Genomic DNA, 20,765 nt, shown 5'->3' with positions numbered 1-20,765 from the left:
GTGTGTTCTCTTCTCCTCTTCTCCAAGTCATGAACAACACAGGAAACTCTTAACCACATTACTAAAATGGCATTTACATGTTTAAAAAAATCTATTATTTTCTGCAACCACAGTGCTAAGATGATCCTCCAAATCTTTTCATCCTGTTTACTTCCCCATAACTTTCTTTTCAGCTATTGCGTAGAGTAATGCTCCTCAAAGCTCCAGCCCATAATAAGATGCTTGCAGCTTGCACCAGAATGTAAATCAACCCTGCTTCCTTAAGAAAGTCTTGCTGTGATAAAGTGTGTTTAGTGATGTGATTTTCATTCTGGTTCAAGTTCTTTATCTCATTGCAAACCAATAATAAACAGTTCTTACACTGGCAACTGGTTCACAGAACTGGTCTAGAGACCAGTCCAGAAGCCATCCTGAATGGTTAAGGGTGCAACCTGGGCTGGCAAGGTGTAACCTGTATTGTTTTCCCCTTCACAGCCCCACTTCCCTCCTGTGTTGCTGAAGCCTGGTGAGGAGTATGACCACACCACTTGGTTCAAGTTTTCTGTGGCTTAAGGAAGTGTAAAGATATGACCTGCTCCAGGGCTAGGTTTGGGAGCCCCTTCAGCAGCCTGTCACCTATGCAGAGATGAAGATTGAGAGGCTTTAAAAGTGATCCTCTGAATTAAAATCATACAAATGGTAGCTGTCATGATAGTCAGTCTGAATAGATTTCCTTCCCAAAGACTGGCTCCAGGCCATGTCTAATGATCAGCTCTATTCTCCGTGCAGTGAAGAGGACCCAGCCATCCATGTCATCTAAGCCTTGACCGTAGCCCAGAAGTGGTAACTGAGCTCCTTGTGTTGGCTCCATCTCTCCATTCTGCCTCTTTCTTTTCTACTTTTCACCCTTTCTTTCTTTGATCCTACTCTCATTCCTTTTCTTTTTCCTCCTTCTCTACCTCACACCACCTTGCACTGTGCAGCACTTTGGAGTTTTCAGAGGTCACTTAGCTCATTCAACCTGCTGGCAGAGGGACCTCTCTGCCCCGATACAGCAACAGATTATGAAGTGAGCCAGCTGAGGCTTAGAGGGGATAAATGACCCACCTAGAGGCACAGAGCTAGGAAAAATTTTAGCCAGGACTCGAGGTCAGGTCATGTGAATTCAGGTCCCCTTCTTTGCCTCCACTCATCTTCCAGAGCATTCCGAGCATCACTGATGGGCAAAGGGGGATCTGACCCTTACTGTTAGAGCCATCCTTTCTTCCCAGATTCACTTTTATAAGAAGCTTTAGTCTGCCTCTGAGCCTTACAGATGGTGTGACTTAAAGTGCAAGATCAAAATGTCCAGAAAGAATCTGTAAATTTGATTCTCTGACTTTGCGGTTAACTGAGAAAGCCCAGCCCAGCCAAGGCATGGGAAGGAAGCCATTGGAGACAGGAGCTGTGTTAGTGTGAGAGGGCCTTGACTGAGGATTGCACATTGCACTGAGAACAGATGTTGTGTTATGTAGATGAGCCTGGGCTTCCCTCCTTTCCTGAATAACTGAATCATCAGTGATGGGTTTGGGTTGGTGGGTTTTAAAGAAATGTATCTTATACTATTATACGCTAATAATCGGTTGAAATAAAATCAAAATCTGCATCTTCAGGAAACTCCCAGTTTCTTCACTTTAGATCTGTCAGGCATGGACCTTTGGGAAATGGACCAAATATAAACGGTGTTCTGGATTCTACCATACTCTCCAATACAGCCCCAGCATCTTCCTAGAGGAACACTACTTAAATGGCAGCCTATGGAAATTCCTATACTTCCCCTCTCTCTTAGCAACAAAAATAAACCAGTTTATTTTTTAATTCATTTCAGCATGGATTTTCTGAGTACCTATTGTGTACACGGTTCTCTCCTGGGTTTAAGGGGCTCAACAGGTAATGTCCAAGATGTAGTTATGTTCCTTAGAGATATCACAGTCTCTCTGGGGAAAACAAGACTAATAGTAACAACCAGATGGTATAGAATTGCACCACGACAGAGCTGGGAGCCCTGAGCACTAACTTTGCTCCTGGCTTTTACTACATGGGCAAACAATCTAATTTCATTTAGCCTGTTTTCTCACCTGTAAAGCAAAGGGATCCGACTGTAATTATCTGGAAGGTGAGTATATGTCTGCAGGCTGGAACTAAATTAGCCACTAGTGCAATTCATGTGAGGTGGTGAAAACAAACATGGTACTCAATAGGGAAAACACCATATATAACTACAGAATTATTAAAGCCTTGTTGAAATGCAAATATCCACTCAAATGCAACCCCCTCCCCCAAGAGTAAGTCTCCAGGTCCCCAGGAGTCCATGCCTTCTTTGTAGAGCCCATACAACCCTCTACCCACAACCAGACTAGTGCTGTATTATTCTGAGTACTGATCTTTCACAGGTGAGCATATTATTGACTCCAGTTCAACGATCTATGGATTCCTGTTTGTTTCAAATTCATATGACACAAGTTCTTATTATTAACTGTGAGATTTTCATTTTTGCAGTTCCCACTCATTTTGCCTAACAAGGTAAGATGCGGTCCAGTGGTTAACACACACTTCCAGTGCAGTGGGTGCAGGTTCAGTCCCTGGTCGGGGAACTGAGATCCCACATGTGGGGAAAAAAAAAAAAAAAAGTAGAACTTGGAAAAAATACAGAACTACCAGCAGAAGAAAGGAGGGAAGCACAGCATATACCCTCTTCCCTAGCTAGTTCCCATTAGCAGTTATAACCATTTTAAACAACTGGATCACAAGTTTGCAATGGGCTTTTTGGATATTTTTGACAGGACTGCAGTCCTTTTCCAATTGAGGAATTTATCTTCCTTTAAGTTCCAACTTCTCCAATTACTCAAATCATAATTAAACTCTCAGATGGTCTGGGTAGCACTGCCAGCTATAGCTGGCAGTGTAAGGAAGTCAGCAAATCCTCTCTTCAAATGTAGAAGAAAATTGACAAAAGAGTTCCCGGTGCTCTGGGAACTGACCCAAAACATACAACCACCCAAGACACGTTTATGTTTGAAAAACTGCTGAACTTTGAGTAGGAACAGTGGAAGACTGGCATCCTTGCCTGGGGCTGCTCCCATTCCCTTTATTCCCCCAGCTCAGTCACTGTGGAGCTTCTGCCAGAGCAAAACAGAACACGAAGACCAGGAGATTGCTATGGTCGGAAGGCGGGGGAGGTTCTCATTTTGGAGCTGTAGGTGATATCATGCCCAGCTGCTTTGTCAATAAAAATAATCTTGGTGCTACAACAGCAGGGAGGGTTGATGGCTCTACTAGCCTGAGTTTGCAATTATGGTTGGAGCAAGCAGATTTCTGGGTGATCAGAGGCTACACACATACATAGCAGAGACCAGAGAGGGCCAAGCTATTCATACACTCCTAGCCAAGCCTGAGGCCGCATGCAGGTGCAGAGAAAATTAAAAGGGACTTAGCAAAAAGCTAAAACAGACTTGAGAACAGCCTAAACACTGAATCAACTCCCTACCTTCACACAGATCCATCAGCAGACGGCAGAAATCTGGTTGAGGTGTCTGAGCACGACTATCCAGTTGCTGACCACTAAGCAAGCTATGCAGACACAGGGCAACCCCTACAAAGCTGAGCTTAAAAATAAACACAGGGACTTCCCTGGTGGTCCACTGGTTAAGACTCTGCACTTCCACTGCAGGGGGCATGGGTTCAATCCCTGGTCAGAGAACCAAGATCCCACATGCTGCTTGGCACAGCTAAAAGAAAAACTCTGAGGAGTCCTATCGGACAGGGGTCCCCAACCCCTGGGCTGCACAGCAGGTGGGCGAGCCAGCAAAGCTTCATCTGCCGCTCCCCATTGCTTGCATTCCGGCCTGAACCATCACCCCCCAACCCCCACCCCAGGTCCATGGAAAAGTTGTCTTCCACAAAACTGGTCCCTGGTGCCAAAAATGTTGGGGACCACTGCTGTAGGAAATAAAACTTGTTTTTAAAGAAAAAGAAACTATTAAAAATAAACACAAGAATGTTTTCAGAAATAACAAAAAACACTGAAGAGATTACAAAACCAAGCGAAATTCTGAGGTTGAAATGTACAGTAACAAATGACAATTCCAACTAGAGAGGCTCAGAAGCAGATTAAAGATGGCAGAAAAAAAAAGTGAACTTGAAGACAGATCAATAGCAATTATTCAATCTGAAAAACAGAGGAAAAAAAGACTGAAGAAAATGGAAGAGAACCTCAGAGATCTGTGGCACAACAATAAGCACATCAACATATGTGTAATGGAGGTCCCAAAAGTAAAGGGACAGAAAAATATTTCAAACATTAATGGCAAAAAACTCCCCAAATTTGATGAAAACCATTAATCTATACATCCAAGAAGTTCAATAACTCCAACAAGGATAAATACAAAGAGATCCCCACCTAGATACATCATATATATTTATTTGGGCGGGGGGGGGGGGCGCATTGGGTCTTTGTTGCTGCATGTGGGCTTTCTCTAGTTGTGGTGAGCAGGGGCTACTCTTCGTTGTGGTGCACGGGCTTCTCATTGCAGTGGATTCTCTTGTTGCAGAGCATGGGCTCTAGGCACAAGGGCTTCAGTAGTTGTGGCGCGCAGGCTCAGTAGTTGTGGTGCACAGGCTTAGTTGCTCCGCAGCATGTGGGATCTTCCCGGACCAGGGATCGAACCCATGTCCCCTGCATTGGCAGCTGGATTCTTAACCACTGAACCACCAGGGATGTCCCAGATACGTCACATTTAAACTGTTAAATGACAAAAAGCAAAAAGAAAATTTGAAAGCAAGAGAAAGAAGTCCTGTCACTACAGAAGACCATCAGTACAATTAACATCTGACTTCTCATCTGAAACAATGGAGTCCAGGAGGCAGTAGAATGACATAGTCAATGTGCTTAAAAACCAAGGATTCTGTATCACTCAAAACTACCCTTCAAATGCAAAAGTGAAATAAAAACATTCCCAGATCGGGACTTCCCTGGTGGTCCAGTGGTTGAGACTTCGCCTTCCAATGCAGGTGGTGCAGGTTTGATCCCTGGTTGGGGAGGCTATGATCCCACGTGCCTCAGGGCCAAAAAACCAAAACATAAAACAGAAGCAATATTGTAACAAAGTCAATAAAGACTTAAAAAAAAATGGTCCACATCAAAAAAAATATTAAAAAAAAAAAAAAAATTCCAAGATAAACAATTAGAAAACTCATTGCTAACAGAGCTGTCTTACAAGAAATACTAGAGGAAGTCTTCCATGCTGAAACGAAATTAAGACAATAACTTGAATCCATGGAAAGAAATGAAGAATATCAGAAACAGTAAATCTTTTCATCTTTTCTTTAAAAGATATAAGGTTGTATAAGGCAATTAAACACTGTATCATTGAGTTTATAATATACAATATAGCGCAGGGAAGGAAGTTCAAGAAAAGAAAATATACTGGAGCAAAATTTGTATATTTTACCAGAATATTAATCCTCCTCCAGGAAGATCCCACATGCCGCAGAGCAACTAAGCCTGTGTGCCACAACTACTGAGCCTGTGCTCTAGAGCCCGAGAGCCACAACTACTGAGCCTGCGTGCTGCAACTACTGAAGCCCGCAAGCCCATGCTCCGCAACAAGAGAAGCCACCTCAATGAGAAGCCCGCACACTGCAACGAAGAGTAGCCCCTGCTCGCCACAACCATAGAAAGCCAGCGAGCAGCAACGAAGACCCAACGCAGCCAAAAAATAAATAAATAAATAATCTGAAGTAAATTATGATAAATTAAGAGCCAACCACTAAGGAAATAACTCAAAAATACAGTAAAAAAAAAAAATTTAAATAGTTCATTAAAAAAATGTTTAATACAAAAGAAAGCCATAAAAGGAGGAAGAGAAAAAGACAGGAGACATATAGAAAACAACAAAATGGCAATTATAAATCCAACCATATCAATATTCTATATGTAGATGGTCTAAACAAACCACAAGGTGGTTTGTCAGACTGAATTAAAAAGCAAGATCAAGCAACTAACTATAGTTGATCCTTGAAGTACCCCACCACCATGACCACCAAGTCAAAAACCTACATATAACTACAGTCAGCCGTCTGCATCTTTGGTTCTGCATCTGCGGACCATGTAGGTATGTAGAGTCTATTGAAAAAATATCCACGTGTAAGTGGACCATGTTGGTCAAACCCACGCTGTTCAAGGGTCAACTGTATAGGCACCAATAAGCTGAAAGTAAATGGAAGGAAAAAATATACCACACAAACATTAATCATAAAACAGGTAGAGTGGCTATATTAATATCAGAAAAAATAGACTTAAAAACAAGAAATAGGGGCTTCCCTGGTGGCGCAGTGGTTGAGAGTCTGCCTGCCGATGCAGGGGACACGGGTTCGTGCCCCGGTCTGGGAAGATCCCACATGCTGCGGAGCGGCTGGGCCCGTGAGCCATGGCCACTGAGCCTGCGCGTCCGGAGCCTGTGCTCCGCAACGGGAGAGGCCACAACAGTGAGAGGCCCATGTACCGCAAAAAAAAACAAACAAAAAAAAACAAGAAATAGTATGAGAGATATTTTATAAGGATAAAAACATCAATATATCAGGAAGATATAACAACTATAAATGTATATAAATGTACGCATGCAATAGAGCCTTAGATGCTTTGAAGCAATTGTGATGAGAGGCCATGTCTGGAGTTGACTTAGTGTTGGATATAACCCAATAGTTCTGATAAATACTCCTTCAAATCTCTTGAACAGAATGCTAACTTTTTAAAAAATGAGTATTTCTTTGAGCACAGTGACCTCTACTGGTACTAATATAAACCCCTTTTTCATAGAAAGGTTCCATTCCCGCATAGGGTCATTTGGTTAGAGAAAGGATCAGAGAATCCTAGAGGATGTATTGTAGAATCCTCCTTTGAATCACATGTGAGTGCTGCTTTCTAATAGCAATAAGCTAGGCCAGTCTGTCTAATAACTAGTGAAGCTGGAGCTGGTTAGCACTAGTCTTTAAGCAGCAGTTTTCAATTTTGGTTGTATATTAGAATCACCAAGGGAGATATTTAGAATATTAATGCCCAAGCTTCACCCTCAGCAACTGATTTCATTAGAATATTTTTGAAGCTCCCTGGGTGATCCTAATTTGTAACCAGGCCTGAGAACCACTGCCCTAGTGTAAAAGCTTTCCTCATTATTGCCTCATAACATTCACCAGTATTTTAAGCGCATTAGTGTGTTTAGCTAGAATTTGCTCTCTAGCTTCAGGAAGTACTTCCTCAAGAATGAGTTACAGAGAAACAATCTTCCCAGATCAAAAGTATGTCTTGGTAAGGCCCTGGCAACCCTACCAATAATCCTGGTACTCAAGATCTTCAGAGATAATTATTTTGAAGATTGTGAACAGTTAAAGAGAAACATGGGAATTCCCTGGTGGTCCAGTGGTTAGGACTCCAGGCTTTGACTGATGAGGGTGTGGGTTCAACCCCTGGTCGGGGAACTAAGATCCTGAGAGCCGTGCAGCGTGGCCAAAAAAAAAAAGAGAGAGAAGAGAAATGTCTAAACCAGGTGTTGGCAAACATTTTCTTTAAAGGTAAAGAGAGTAAATATTTTAAGCTTTGTGGCACTTACAGTCTGCAGTTACTCAGCTCAGCCACTGTAACACAAAAAGTCACAGGGTACCCGTTCTTAGGCAAAGGAATTCTTGTTATAGGGGCCCAGGAACTCTGGTGATAGTCCAACAATGTCAATGACCAAGATAAACAGACCCATCTACCTTTACCTCTGCCAGAGAGATTATTTCTTTACAGCCAGATTTTTTATCCTTGGCAGCGAAAGGATTCATTTCCTAGAATCCAGATTTCTTAGAGATATATTATAAACCGAGATAAAAACAGGGTCTTTGTATAGAATCACATCCAGCCATCTTCAAGCTTCAGTCACTAAGAACCCAGGGAATCTAAAAAGGTGAATAGGACATAACCTTAGGCATCTGACAATCATAAGAAATGGATGACTTGACCTTCCTTATGTAGGTTAGGCTGACTCACCTAGGCTCACCAGTTCTTGGGGTGTTAGTAAGTTTGTACCCTTTCTGCAGAGAACTTTCTGCACAGAAATTCCCCACACCCCTTCTGAGCAGAACTCTCAGCGTTAACCCAGATGAGGGGATAAAAACCTTGCACTAGAGTTGCAGAGTAGAGCTGGGCATTGTAAATAGCAGCCTAAGGATCTAAATCCCCTGCAGGCAGATCAGACAGGAGTCAGTCTTACAGGTAGCTAAACTGAAAATATGGACTTTTAATTGAAATGGTGATTAATTATAAGGGTCTCACAGAAGAGAGGAGGTTCTAATTTTCTGTTTGGTTTAACAGATTAGAATTCATTCACTCATCCATGAATTCACTTTTCATTCATCAGATATTTAAGTGTTAATAAGCACTAGGCAATGAAGAAACAGAGCAAGGCCCGGTACCTGCTGTCACAACTTGTCTTGTGGTAGAATAGCGACGGAAAAGTAAACAGGCAATTACAGTCTCCTATTATAAACAGTGTGTTGAGAGCAAGGAAATCTAAACCAGACTTGAACACACGGCAATTTAGAGTGGGGGGAAAACATGTATTTTACCGTAATTAAAACAAGCTATGCTGAGACACCATTTTTCAACACAAGACTGGGAAAAATCAACAAGGTTGACAGCCCACCATGTGGTTACACCATGTGTACCAACTGGGCAATGTCAGAGAGAAATAGGCACTCCTATCCATTTCCACCAGGGCAAATAGTACCTAGCAAAAATATAAATGCACTGGAGCCTTTGACCCAGCAATTCAACTTCTAGGAATTATCCTAGATACAGGGTCACGTGTGCAATGTATTGTACAAGGTTATTTACTGCAGCATTATAATAGTAATTAGAAACTACCCTCATATCTATTTGTACGGAATTGATTCAATTCCTGTCACTCTGCTCAAACTCTCCAAGGAAAACAGCGAGTCCCTCCCAAAGGACACAAAGTCCTCCATGATTTATATCTTACATCCCCTCCCTTCCTATGCCATCTCTTCCCACTCTCCCCTGTTCACTTCCTACGGGCTTCCTTACCGTCCAACAGCTCAGACTACTTTAGGGCCTTTGCATGAACTGTGCCCTCAGAAGCTGGTGTAACTTTCTCTCTGGCCCCAATGTTGTTGCTATCAGAGGCCTCCTTAGACCACCCTTTACACAACAGTAACCAATCCCCTACCCTTTCTGTTTCATCATTCTCCCTATCAGTTATTACCCACCTGATATTTGTTCATTTTGTCTCTCCAGAGCTCCAGCTCCATGAAGATGAAGACTTTGTTCACTTCTATATTCCAAAGCTAGTAGTACCTGGCACATTGAAGGGGCACAAAAGTTTAATGCAAAATTATGCACCATCCAAGCAACTAAACAGTATGCAACTTAAAAAAACGAGTGCCATTTTTACTTATATGAAAGATCTCCAAGATATTAAATGAGAAAAACAAGGTGTATGTATTTTGTGTTAAAAGAAAAAGGAAAGTGGGAATTCCCTGGCAGTCCAGTGGTTAGGACTCGGAGCTTTCACTGCTGGGGTCCAGGTTCAATCCCTGGTCAGGGAACTGATATCCCACAAACCACGTGGTGTGGCTAAAAAAAAATTTTTTTTAAATATTAAAAAAGAGAGAAAATATCTATGTGTACTCAGGCTATATAACTGACAACAATGGTTGCCTTTGGGGAGGTAAGTGGGCAGCTGAGAGTTAGGGGTTGGGAGCCTTCTCACTGTATACACATCGAGTATATTACCAAATCAAAAAATGGAAAATAGGTTGGGCCAGCAGCCTGTGGGAAAAGTAAAAAGCATTAGGTTTGAGAAGTGGCCTTGAGGGCTGTGCTCTAGAATTACCCTTCTATCTAGCATCTTTTCCCCATTAAGTCTGGAAAGAAAAGTTTATTAACTAAGACCAAGAGTTATTTTGTTCTTTTACTTCCTGACTTTTCCATAATGTGGTCTTATTTTAAGGGAGCAGTAAGGTGCTTTATTAAAAGTTAGGGCTTTGAAACCATTAAGTAGGAATCAAACTTTTCCTACCTTGTAGCTGGTTAATAGTACAGTATTGTTACCAATCTCCCTGAGCCCATTTCCTCTTGTATGAGATGGGGTTTTTAACAGTATTAATTTGTTGTGAGGATTAAGTGAAAATATCCTTTGACATTTTTTACTAGAATGGTATCTGTAAACCTATTAAGTTGTGAAAAAAATTAACAGGCTTTGAAACCGCCTAAAGGTGCTTTTCTTCCCCACCTTTTAGATCTGGATACAACAGCTTTAATACTACCATACCTTAAACCTAGGCACCTTTGTCTCATTTATTCGGCTTGTCACCAGTTCTCACCACCCTCCGAACACTCCAATACCAGCCAGGCCCCGAGTATTTCTTGCTACTTTGACCTTCTTTGCCTTCGTGTCTTCCCAGCTATAAAATTATGCATACATCTTTTAGGCTATACTATACAGCACTCCCCTGCAAAGGTCTCCAAGCAATTGTTGCTCACTCAGAGCCAGATCTAATGAATTCTTTGCTCCTGTCCTTCACTGATAACTCATTGCCAACATGTCAGTTTCAGAGCTTTCAATTCCTACTTAAGCTTAATATATCCTGGAAATCACTGTGTTCCTTGAGACTTTGAGATAGGCTACACAAAGACAAGAACCACAATCCCACACTACCATTCATTTAACCCAAAGTCACAAATTGATGGTATTTCAAGACCCCCTCAAATTTTATTTTGTCCTCAGGAGAGGGGACATGGTAAAATGGTAGGACCACACTTTAACTTGATACTTAGCTTAATTCAAAGCCCAAAGGAGAACTACCAAAGTGAAGTCATGAGTTATGCTTTACCTACCTCTATACCAAGGAGAGAGAACCAAGGTAAGGTTCATTGCCCAAAGCACTCAATGTCTGACGTGTTCAATTAGCTACCAATCAATGCCAGGTTAATAATTTAGAAGCAATGAGTTTAGACCAGCACTTATCAAGTCAATCACAATCAATTTAGCAGTCCCAACCTCTAAACAAAAAAAAGGTGCACTAAACAAATGTATCATTTTAAGAGGTATACTAAACACGGGTACGGGACTTGCAGTCAAGGGTACAAAAGGTGTTGGTCTATACACCCAGTATTCTCTTTCCCATAAGGGTAAACAGAATTTTCTGTGCTTGTTTCTTAAAATCATTTTTTCCCCTAACCCCTCCTCCATATCATTTTTACCCTTTCACACTAATCTCTAGGATGCTGCTAGTAATCCATCCCAAAGCTACAGGATGTTTCCTACTCTTGGCTCAGAACTCCCACTTCCAAAAATTGAATATCAGGACTGTTGATTCTCTGCAGATTTATTGTTGAGTAATCTTATCTTTATATAATACAGAACAATTAAAGCTGACCAAGTGCAACAAATAAGCCTGCTGATTACACACATAGCTTTATACCAACCATGTAACGCAGCCAGTTGTCAAAATTCCAAAAACAGAACATCCAAACTTCCAACATACTAATGATCATTCAGACCAGTAAATAAATTTGAGGCAGATCAGTATTCCCAAATTGTGAAGTTATCCAATAACTTTGTTTAAAAGCATAAGAAGCAAGGGCAGACAGCTGTGCCACCAGCATGAAATTTTTTTTGCACCAAAAGCTTGACCAGAAAACTCAAAATTGTTACTGCCCTACGATACTTAAGATATTTAAAGTCCAAATAAAGAATCTACTGCCTCTAACATTCTGAAGTTTACCAGATGCTACCAAAAAATAACTACATGAGGTGTTGCTAAATATAGGTTGGATTTACAAAACTACTTTAGTCTTTTTTAACATTTCTGATTGACATCTTTAATTACTTTGCACCAGCCTGGCAAAATAAGATAAAGTATGTTGGTGTTCGTGAACTGAAAAACCTAACTTGGGAATTAACAGATCTCTGCTCAGAATAAGGCAATCCATTTGAAGAGACAGAGGAGAATATCTGGGCTGGAAAATTTTGCAAAGCTGGTTTACATGAAGATGTTTTGTCCCAAATTCAGACAATTCTTCAAACATGCAAAAATTTTGGCATAAAATTGATTAATGTTTGAAAACAAAGAAACAAAAGAACATTGAGTATAACTTCCTAGAATGGAGAACTCGAATTTGACACCATCCTATCTAATAGGCTGAAAACCTCAATTAGTTACTATACTTAAATAGGCTTCAGAAAAATCAGTTTCTCCAGCATTAAGTCCAGCTACTCTTGCTCAGTTCCTGTTGCGCTCACTTTATAGCAAGTCAGTGGTCCCTATAGCCTGACAAAAGAGATCATTAGCCTGATAACATCTAATGACGCCAACTCCAATAGATTAATTTAGGGACTTGTCATGATGCAGTCATGCTAAGGGGGACTCACTCGAGTTCTTACCATCTTACCCAAAACTCTAAGTGTAGAAAGGAATCTTCCAAGTGTATATATACTATTCAGTGATGTTCAAAACTTAAATAACACCATTAAACTTTGAATGTAGGTATGAATATGGTTAATATCAAGGTTGACTCCTGAAGGCTACCAAATTGAGGAGCATTAATACTGAACACAAATCAAAAATCTAATTAGAAACATTTTATTTTAAATGTGCCACATAAAAACCCACATTTTCAGACCATAGGATGTTAATACATTCAACAAAAATTTATATTACCTTACTGCTGTGAATTTACAGAGTAATAGTCCAGATCCGTTTTGATTAGATGATTGAATTACCCTTCCCTAAGTTACACTTTACAGACATCACAAATCCCTTATAATAATGTAAACAAAATAACTTTTCCCTAAAAGGTGAACTTGAGAACTTCAGTCCACTCTTTCAGGACTTGCACTTCTTCGCGGACTTCCTGATGGGGAACGACTAAAAAGAAAAACATTAGGTTTGGAACCAATTAGTGTCTACTGAAACTCTTCTTGCATATACATCAGGGCAAAACTCAAGTTTCAATAAATTCAAAGGTGGCCAAAAGTAGTAAATTCCTACAGCAGAAGTCTAAAAAATTACGTAAGGCTTAATAGCTTCTTCAAGAATATTACAAAATTTAGTTAAAGAGAACAACTACTTGAATTTTGGGGATTTTTTTTTTTTGGATCACCTAAGAAACTCTGCATCTAGTATTTTAATATATAGCACCAATTCTCCAAAGAGCTCAAAGCCCGGAAAGCAGGCAGTAAGCAAACAATTCTGCAGAGGCCACACCTGACAGTTAAGATCTGGCAACAAATTATTTAGCTTACCTTCTTTTTGGAGATGGAGATCTGGACTTCGATCGGCTGTCAAAACAGGAGAAATTCTATTAATAAGTTCTATTAAAGAGAAATTCTATTAAGAAAAAATACTATCCAACCCCTTAAGTCACAATACCACGAAATGAACCCCCAAACTGTCTTGACCTTAAATTGTCCTGCAGTTAAACTGAAAATGAACCTACCAATTTCTCACTAACAAAAGCTAATCTTATAACACCTGTTCTTCATAAAATAAGCAAACTGCTTTATTTTATCACAAATAATCTTTTACACTCTACTCTAAGCACCATGAACTCAGAATGCTTCTCCATGCATCTATCAATTCTAACACAGGACTTACTATAACCCCAAATTCACCAACTTCTTTTTCACTGTAGCTTGACACACCCTTGTCCAGGAAGTCAGCCAGAAGAGGCCATGTATAAATGAAATACTAAAGTTTGGTTTATTAATAAGGTATTGTGTTCCTACTCAACACCTAAGCTTACAGCTAACACTTGAAATGTCAGCAATTCAAAAACACTTTGGATATTGGTGCCATGTAACTAGAAGAGCATCAATGAGATTTTTACCCTACCTGCTTCTTGGTCGTGAAAGAGACCTGGATCTTGATCTCGACCTGGACCGGGATCTTAATAAAAAACAGAAATACAATTATACCAATTAGTCCATAGGAGTAATTTCCTTCAGCAACTACTGAGTACCTTATTAGATAGGCTAGGAATAGTGGCTAAAACAGAGCAAGATGCCATATATCAGTCCAAGACTGGACAAGTAATTGCTTTCGGTAAGTTCTGTTATCAAATAAAGAACCACCTTTTCAATTATCTATCATGAGTTGGGTTGTCACAGTTCCTGTACAGAGGTATATTCTTAAACAGTGTAGAGTATCCAAAAGAAATATATGGTGTTCGTTTGAAAAACTGGTATTTTATCTTAAAAGAATCAAAGCAACACCCTGAACTGAAACCATTTCTTCAGGTGGTAAGCTAAGTAAAAAGCCATGATTGGGTAAGGCTTTGTTCTTGGATCACCAACAAACTGTCATGGTTCAAGGGCCATCTATTTGTCACACAAACCAAATGAGGCCGACATACACATCTTGAGGTCCTGCAACCAAGTTAAATGCATTTATCTATAGACTCCAGAGATTTTTCAATTGGACCACAGGTTTTTGAATCCCTAAATTTATAAAGACTGTGCTATTACTGAATAGTAATAATTCCCAGTAGCATTCCCTACCACTGACACATGAGTAGCACTATCAACTCATTATCTAGAATTTTATCCATTTCCATCACCTTTTAAGGTCTTCTGCAAAGGAAGTAAAAAATGCAGAGGTGCCTAATTTGATTTTTAACTTTTTAAATTTCAGTGTCTAACCCAAGTATCTGGTTAAACAGGCCATGTTCATCCATATGTATGTTACCCTAAACAAACTTTCCATGATCTCAAACTCACCCCCACCATTCCAAAGAGAAACTTTGTTTTAACTTGCTTCTAACTCTAAATAAATCTCCTCCTGGTTCTAAAGGGTTTCTTACCAGGTATCTGGCAACTATCATCTTCTAGTGCTATTATCATTTACCTATACAACAGATACAAGCTGACTCCAGAAAAGTTTCCAACATGTTTACCCAGAGTGTTCACTGGAATGATTTGAGGATTTGTGCTTTGGACCCTCCTCTATCACCTCTGTAACAGCCCTTAAAGTCTTTAGTTGGGCTTTTCTTCATCTGGACGTATACACATTCAACGTTTTCCTGAAGCATTCCATGTCAATTAGGTCCTTAAGATACTCCACTGCTGTCATTAAGACGTGACAATCCAAATACAAATAAGGGGAAAAAAAGGTGCTACATACTGGAAATACCTCGATCCTTTTATAGAACCAGACCTAGATCGTCTGAGTGAAGCTGATCTTGATCTACGAAGAGACACAGATCTTGATCGCCGAGGAGATGCCGATCTTGACCTAAAAATTAAATCAAAGTTGTTTAAGTCCACTTCCAATTAAAGTTTTTTTTTTTTATCTCTTGTTAAAACTTGAATTAAGCAACATCTCTCACCTCCTTCCCCTGCTCCTGCTGCGAGAGCGAGAGTATCGCCTACCTCTGGATCTTGAATGTGATCTAGACCGTGACCTATTTTTCAAGTCAGAAAAAAGCAAAATGTTAGATGGCAACTCCTTTTTAGAGTTCGTGTGCCTCTGCTGAAATCAAATCTCAAAACTATTTAAACTTAGTGTCTCATTTGGAAATAAACTCTGGGCCTATTAGTTGTCTTTTTTTTTTTTTAACTACCTAAAAAAAGATTTGTTAAAAGCTCAATTACATCTTAGAATTACATAATATAAAACACTGTAAGGTGTATTTAAAATAAACCTTGCAAGTTTGCAGGTCGACCCTCTTTGGCCCATGGTCTAGTAGATCTAGACGATCTAGAAGTATCTATAGCCGATCGCTGCATCTAGATGTTTTCTTCAATCTAACGACGATCAAACTGACAGCCAAATGAGCCAGGTGAGGCTTGATTGACGCAAGAAGATTTTTCTAGTTGGGAATGTGGTCAATCTGGTGTTCCTCTTTCTAAACCGGAGGGGGCCCCAATTGTAAGCCAAATTTACTGTTACGGCGATCACCGTCTCAAATTTTCTGCCCTTTAAAGAATAAGGTGAAGCTAGGTGTAGATGACTCGAGGGGATCTGGCCTCTTATGCTGATCACCTCAAGGTCTAGGAGGATCTTAATTGTCGGATTTGCAAGGCGCCTCAGCATGATATCATAAGGCTCGTGACATTCTGAATCAAGGCGACTGACTCAAACGAAGAAACCTGAAAGGTTTTGACCAGGTTGATTATTAATACATTAACATTTAATTAAACAAAAACTGTAAAATACACCTGTACAATTAACATTCAAGTTTATAGAAAAATACTAGTTTCTGCCTTGCTAATAAGAAAATTAACTTGATTAACCAGTACACCAACCACTCCTTTATTAAAATAAATACCTGCTTCTTCTTCGGCGGCTATAGCGATGACAATCATAAGCATAATGTCCCTTTTCGCCACACTCATAGCATCTATCATTGGGATCAAAGGGACGTCGGGCAGGTGGTCTATCAAAACGAGATCTCCGAGGCATGCCTGTTGATAGTTCAACTCTCACTCGGGAACCACAAATCACTCTATAAAAGAAAAACAACGAAATTCTAATGCTTAAAAACAAAACAAAACAAAACACGTGACTCCTATATTTAGAACTTTCCAACCACTCTTTGCCCTCACAAGCTTCAGCTATACCTTTAGAAGCCTTTCAAACTCCACCTTTGTTCCCCAGTTCCTGTCTTCATAAAATGACTGTTTAAAATCTCCTCCAGACAACAGAATCCAAGCTTAGCACAGGAATATTCTCACAAACACTTAAGTTTCATAACCGACATGTTACTTACTTCCCATCCAGGCCTCGCACTGCATCTTCTGCATCTCTAGGATCTTCAAATTCCACAAAGGCAAATCCCGGAGGATTTCTGGCAATCCACACAGTTCTTAAGGGACCATAATAACTGAAAGCCCTTTCTAATTCTCCTTTGCCAGCACCAGTTCCCAGGTTACCAACATACACCTTGGTTTCTGTTTAAAAACGCAAATAGAAAAATGTATGTTATGAAAAAACGGGCTTAAGTTTGAATTCTTTGCCTTAGAAGAGTCCATCCTTAAGACTGCAAAGCATGTTTAACGCTCTCTCAAGGATTGACTTTAGCCTTAAAACCAACAAGTCCGTACATTTCTGAAAAGCTAAGCGTACGACAAAGTTCTTAACGTTCAAATGGGGGCGGTGGAGGGGAACCTCCAAAAAACACAAGCACAGCCGCGTGGTAGGACACTCCGAGGCATGGGGCGGGATCCGCCCCGGCCCCGCCCCCGCGGCCCGGCAGGCCCAGGCGCGCCAGGAGCGCGCGCGGGCCGGCGGCGGCAACGGCGTCGGCGGCGAGCTGGCCCCGGCGGAAGCCAGACCAGGAGAGCGGGGCTGCGCCGGCTCTCTTCGTCCGCGGCAACCGCCCCAGGCGCAGGCTCGCCCACGACTCCAAGTCCCCCGCCCCAGAGTATAAATCGCGCTCGACAGAGCTCCAAGAGAAAAATACACCAGCCGCCAGACCTAAAGATCATGTTATGTCTCCATTCCCACTCAGCAGTCCGACCGACTGACGAGAACGCGCAGCTCGAAACTGCCACAGTTTTGTTCAGTCTTAAATTCACTCCTTTTACGGCTGCGACCACATCTGTCCGCCAAAGTGGCGGGAAAGCGCCAAGAAAATGCGCCACCATGGTCGTCAATGTGCGCAAAATGGCAGCCGAGGGCGGGGGGGCGTGAGGTACGGGCGGGCGGCTCGAAGAAGGGCAACAACAAAACAGGGATCGAGGGCTGGGCGGGGAGACGAAAATGCCCAAGAATAGGTATCAACCCCGGCACAGACCTACCCCAGCCACCTCCTGTCCTCCTTCGATACCCCGCCCCTGCCGTCTCCGGCTTCGTATGGTGTACGCCGAAGCCGCCATTACGCACGCGGAATAACAGTCTCCCAGCCGCCGCGCCAACCTCACGGCTCTAAAGACTCACTACACCCACAGCAACGTCCCTCACTGGCCCCTACCCTCTTACCTCCTCCGTACCGCCCGTAACGCGACATGATGACTGGCCTGCGAGCTCGGCTCTTTCAGCTCGCAGCGCCCAGAGATCGACTACTACAAAGCCTACAACACAGCAACAGTCGCCAACGGTCCCAGCGGCACTACGAGGAAAAGCCTGGGTTCGCGCTTATATATGCGGCGGCTGGGTTTCTTTGCGCATGCGTCATCTCGACGTTCTGCGCGGCACAAAGGAGGAAGGAAACAGCCGAGAAGCGGCGCGGAGGGAACTGAAAAGGCTAAGACGCGAATCACTGGCGGAGGGATACGTTCCCATGGCAACGCCAAGAGCTCGCCTGTAAGCCCGCCCCCTTCCCTTTCCCTGTGCCCTCCTTATTTTCCTCCTTTCTCCGTCCACGCTTTCGTTTTCCCCAATCTGGGAACCCTCAGCCCTGGTAATCTTACTGCAGGTGCACAAGACCGGGTTTATGAAAGGCTGTAAAATTTAACCGCTGATGTTGCAGCCGTCGCCGCCTTTCTGCTGGGGGACCTGGCCTAGACTGCTACTCATTGATCTTCGGGGCTCGTCAGAGGTAATCGGGAGTTTGGCCAGGGTGAGAACTCCATGAACCCCGCCGTTGTGAGTAGTGGTCTCTGCACCACAGGCCTCTAAAGGGGTGACGCCCGCAAGGGACCGCCCGCCCTGCACCGACCATCCAGCCACTTCAGAACCAGCCACCAGTGTTCAGCAACACGGCCCGAGTTCTTGGAGTAAGGAGGACAAAGGAATAGAGGGTGTTTTTTCCCACTGTTATATTGCCCTGAATCCTTAAATCTTTTTGGTAGTGGCAATTCTGAAATTATTTGCATTTGAAGCACAGAGTATTTGTGCTTCCTTTCTAGTGCTTTCTGCTTTGTATTGTAGTACCACATCTCATCCACTAATATTCAGATCCTGAGGACGAGGACTTTGTCTTCTCTGAGTAGCAGCCTTGCTGCTCAGCCACTCTGTATATTCATTCAATAAATGAAAATCTTTTCTTTGTTAGAATCGCTTAAAAATCCAGTTTCAACTTTATACAATGTATTTGCCAGATACCAGCTCTATAAATACAGATTTAACTTCTTTTTTTACCATCCATTAAAAAAAAAAAGACATTACACTATAAATACTTGGAATACACGAGTTGGAAATATTCCACAAAACAAGGGGAAATTCTTAGGTATTTTTATTTTTTTCATCTGCTGTAACTTCACTTCGTAGGTACAGGTGTGGATACAGAGTATAGGAGAAAGGGGGCTTAGTTAAATAAGCGTGTATTCAGGTAAAGTATGAATTCTCTCAGAGTAATGCTGCGAATTTATATTTTTTTCCATAATTTTTCAAATTATGGAAGAAATTGGTCTATTTCAAGAAAACCTCTAGTAAGAAAATAGAAGTTTATAGTCTGTTATATTTGTTCTCCCTTATTTATTTTTTGTTGTTATCTGCTTAACAGGGTTTTTCTTAAAAGGATTAAAGAATAAAGAACTTTTATATACTCCTTTATATATTCTTTATATAGAAAGTGCGCAGGTACAAAGTGTAGGTAACTTATTAAAAGGTAGTGCTGGGCTTCCCTGGTGGCGCAGTGGTTGAGAGTCCACCTGCCAATGCAGGGGACACGGGTTCGTGACCCGGTCCAGGAAGATCCCACATGCCGCGGAGCCTGTGCGTCCGGAGCCTGTGCTCTGCAACGGGAGAGGCCACAACAGTGAGAGGCCCGCGTACAGATAAAAAAAAAAAAAAAAAAAAAAGGTAGTGCTTATTATACTGCATACCTCCTCATAGGCCTCAATAAATATTTTTTGGCTCTGAATACAAAGTCTATTGTACAAAAGAGAATTTTTAAGCAAATAATAGTGTAAACAATAAGAAGAGCAATTGTCCAACTTACAACAAACTGATTTCAACACATTAAGGGGAAAAGGGTAAACCTCGACTGGTTTGCCTGCCTCTGTACCTAAGTATTATTTCTCTCTCATTAAAGGAGGGCCAGTTCTAGGCTGGGCTTTACTAACCTTGTTGCCATGAAAAAATAATAGTACTATATACTACTTTCGTACAGTGTTATACTGAAAACCCTTTCTCTAAGAACATGTAACCAGTTCTTTTCACTAAATGTCAATCCAATCAGGGAGATTTTTTTTGTACAGAGTTCCTGTATTCCTGCTGATTCTTTTGAAATCAGTTTCACATACATAATTTTCTGCCTCTAGAATTTTGGGTTAAATTAATGTCACATTTCCAGATTCAGTTTGAATGTGGAAGTTACTTAATTCAATTCAACAAATATCCTAATATTTCCTAATATCCATTGAATAATTCTTAAGTTTCTGTTGTTAAATATTGATAATATTATTAGTTTATGAAGGGAGGGGTAATTCTTTTGAAAGCTGCAGCTTTCAAATTTTATCTGCATTTCCTAGATTCACTATTTCCAGAGAAGCATTAAAGAAATACTCACGTTTTATCTTACTTTATTTTTAGTTTCACTTTTAAGTCATTGTCTCCATTTTAGCTTGAATGTGAAAACTTTAAAACAAGAAAAACAAGTTGACCTTTTGCACATGTATTACTTTTTAGTATAAAAAAGTCTTTATTAGAATAGTCTTTATTAGAATAGTATTACCAACAGTAGTTTTTTTTTTTTGGTTCGTTTTTTTGCCTCAAGGCTTCCGGGATCTTAGTTCCCCAACCAGGGATTGAACCTAGGCCCTCAGCAGTGAAAGTGTGGCATCCTAACCACTGGACTACCCGGG

General features: G+C 41.2%; 2 protein-coding genes across 5 annotated transcripts in view; one reads left to right on the top strand and one right to left on the bottom strand.

The window, feature by feature from the left end:
• The window catches only part of GALM (galactose mutarotase), a 100,280-nt gene extending 90,826 nt beyond the window's left edge, over window positions 1–9,454 (top strand). For 2 of the 3 annotated variants that reach the window (XM_079940453.1, XM_079940452.1), the window contains one exon: window positions 475–2,416. In XM_079940453.1, the coding sequence (XP_079796579.1) occupies window positions 475–552 (78 nt within the window). In that variant the 3' untranslated portion in view covers window positions 553–2,416. Of the gene's footprint in view, window positions 1–474; window positions 2,417–9,310 lie in introns of those variants that run through there. The other variant, XM_079940454.1, reaches the window with a different exon arrangement.
• A 2,049-nt stretch (window positions 9,455–11,503) lies between these two features.
• SRSF7 (serine and arginine rich splicing factor 7) lies at window positions 11,504–18,142 on the bottom strand. Of its 2 annotated transcripts, none has more exons than XM_079940456.1 (8): window positions 17,998–18,142; window positions 16,787–16,967; window positions 16,346–16,522; window positions 15,404–15,478; window positions 15,208–15,309; window positions 13,912–13,965; window positions 13,323–13,358; window positions 11,504–12,945 (listed from the first exon to the last, which is right to left on the bottom strand). In XM_079940456.1, exons 1-8 carry the CDS (start codon window positions 18,023–18,025, stop codon window positions 12,891–12,893), a joined length of 708 nt encoding a protein of 235 aa, XP_079796582.1. In that variant the 5' UTR covers window positions 18,026–18,142; the 3' UTR covers window positions 11,504–12,890. The 2 variants fall into 2 exon arrangements, with proteins under 2 accessions (XP_079796582.1, XP_079796581.1); XM_079940455.1 differs by having other exon boundaries at window positions 12,248–12,945; window positions 15,199–15,309.
• Between the last annotated feature and the right edge of the window lie 2,623 nt (window positions 18,143–20,765).

The sequence above is a fragment of the Stenella coeruleoalba genome (assembly GCF_951394435.1).
Source record: "Stenella coeruleoalba genome assembly, chromosome: 13".
NCBI lineage: Eukaryota > Metazoa > Chordata > Mammalia > Artiodactyla > Delphinidae > Stenella > Stenella coeruleoalba.
Note: the sequence above shows the minus strand (reverse complement) of the source record. Positions and strands in the feature narration are given on the sequence as shown.

Coding starts and splice junctions, on each gene's coding strand:
- SRSF7 (XM_079940455.1), bottom strand. CDS start 18,025: ATGTCGCGTTACGGGCGGTACGGAGGAG. Junction 16,968..17,997: donor TTACGGGCGGTACGGAGGAG/GTAAGAGGGTAG, acceptor GTTTTTAAACAG/AAACCAAGGTGTATGTTGGT. Junction 13,359..13,911: donor CTTTCACGACCAAGAAGCAG/GTAGGGTAAAAA, acceptor CTGTTTTGACAG/CCGATCGAAGTCCAGATCTC.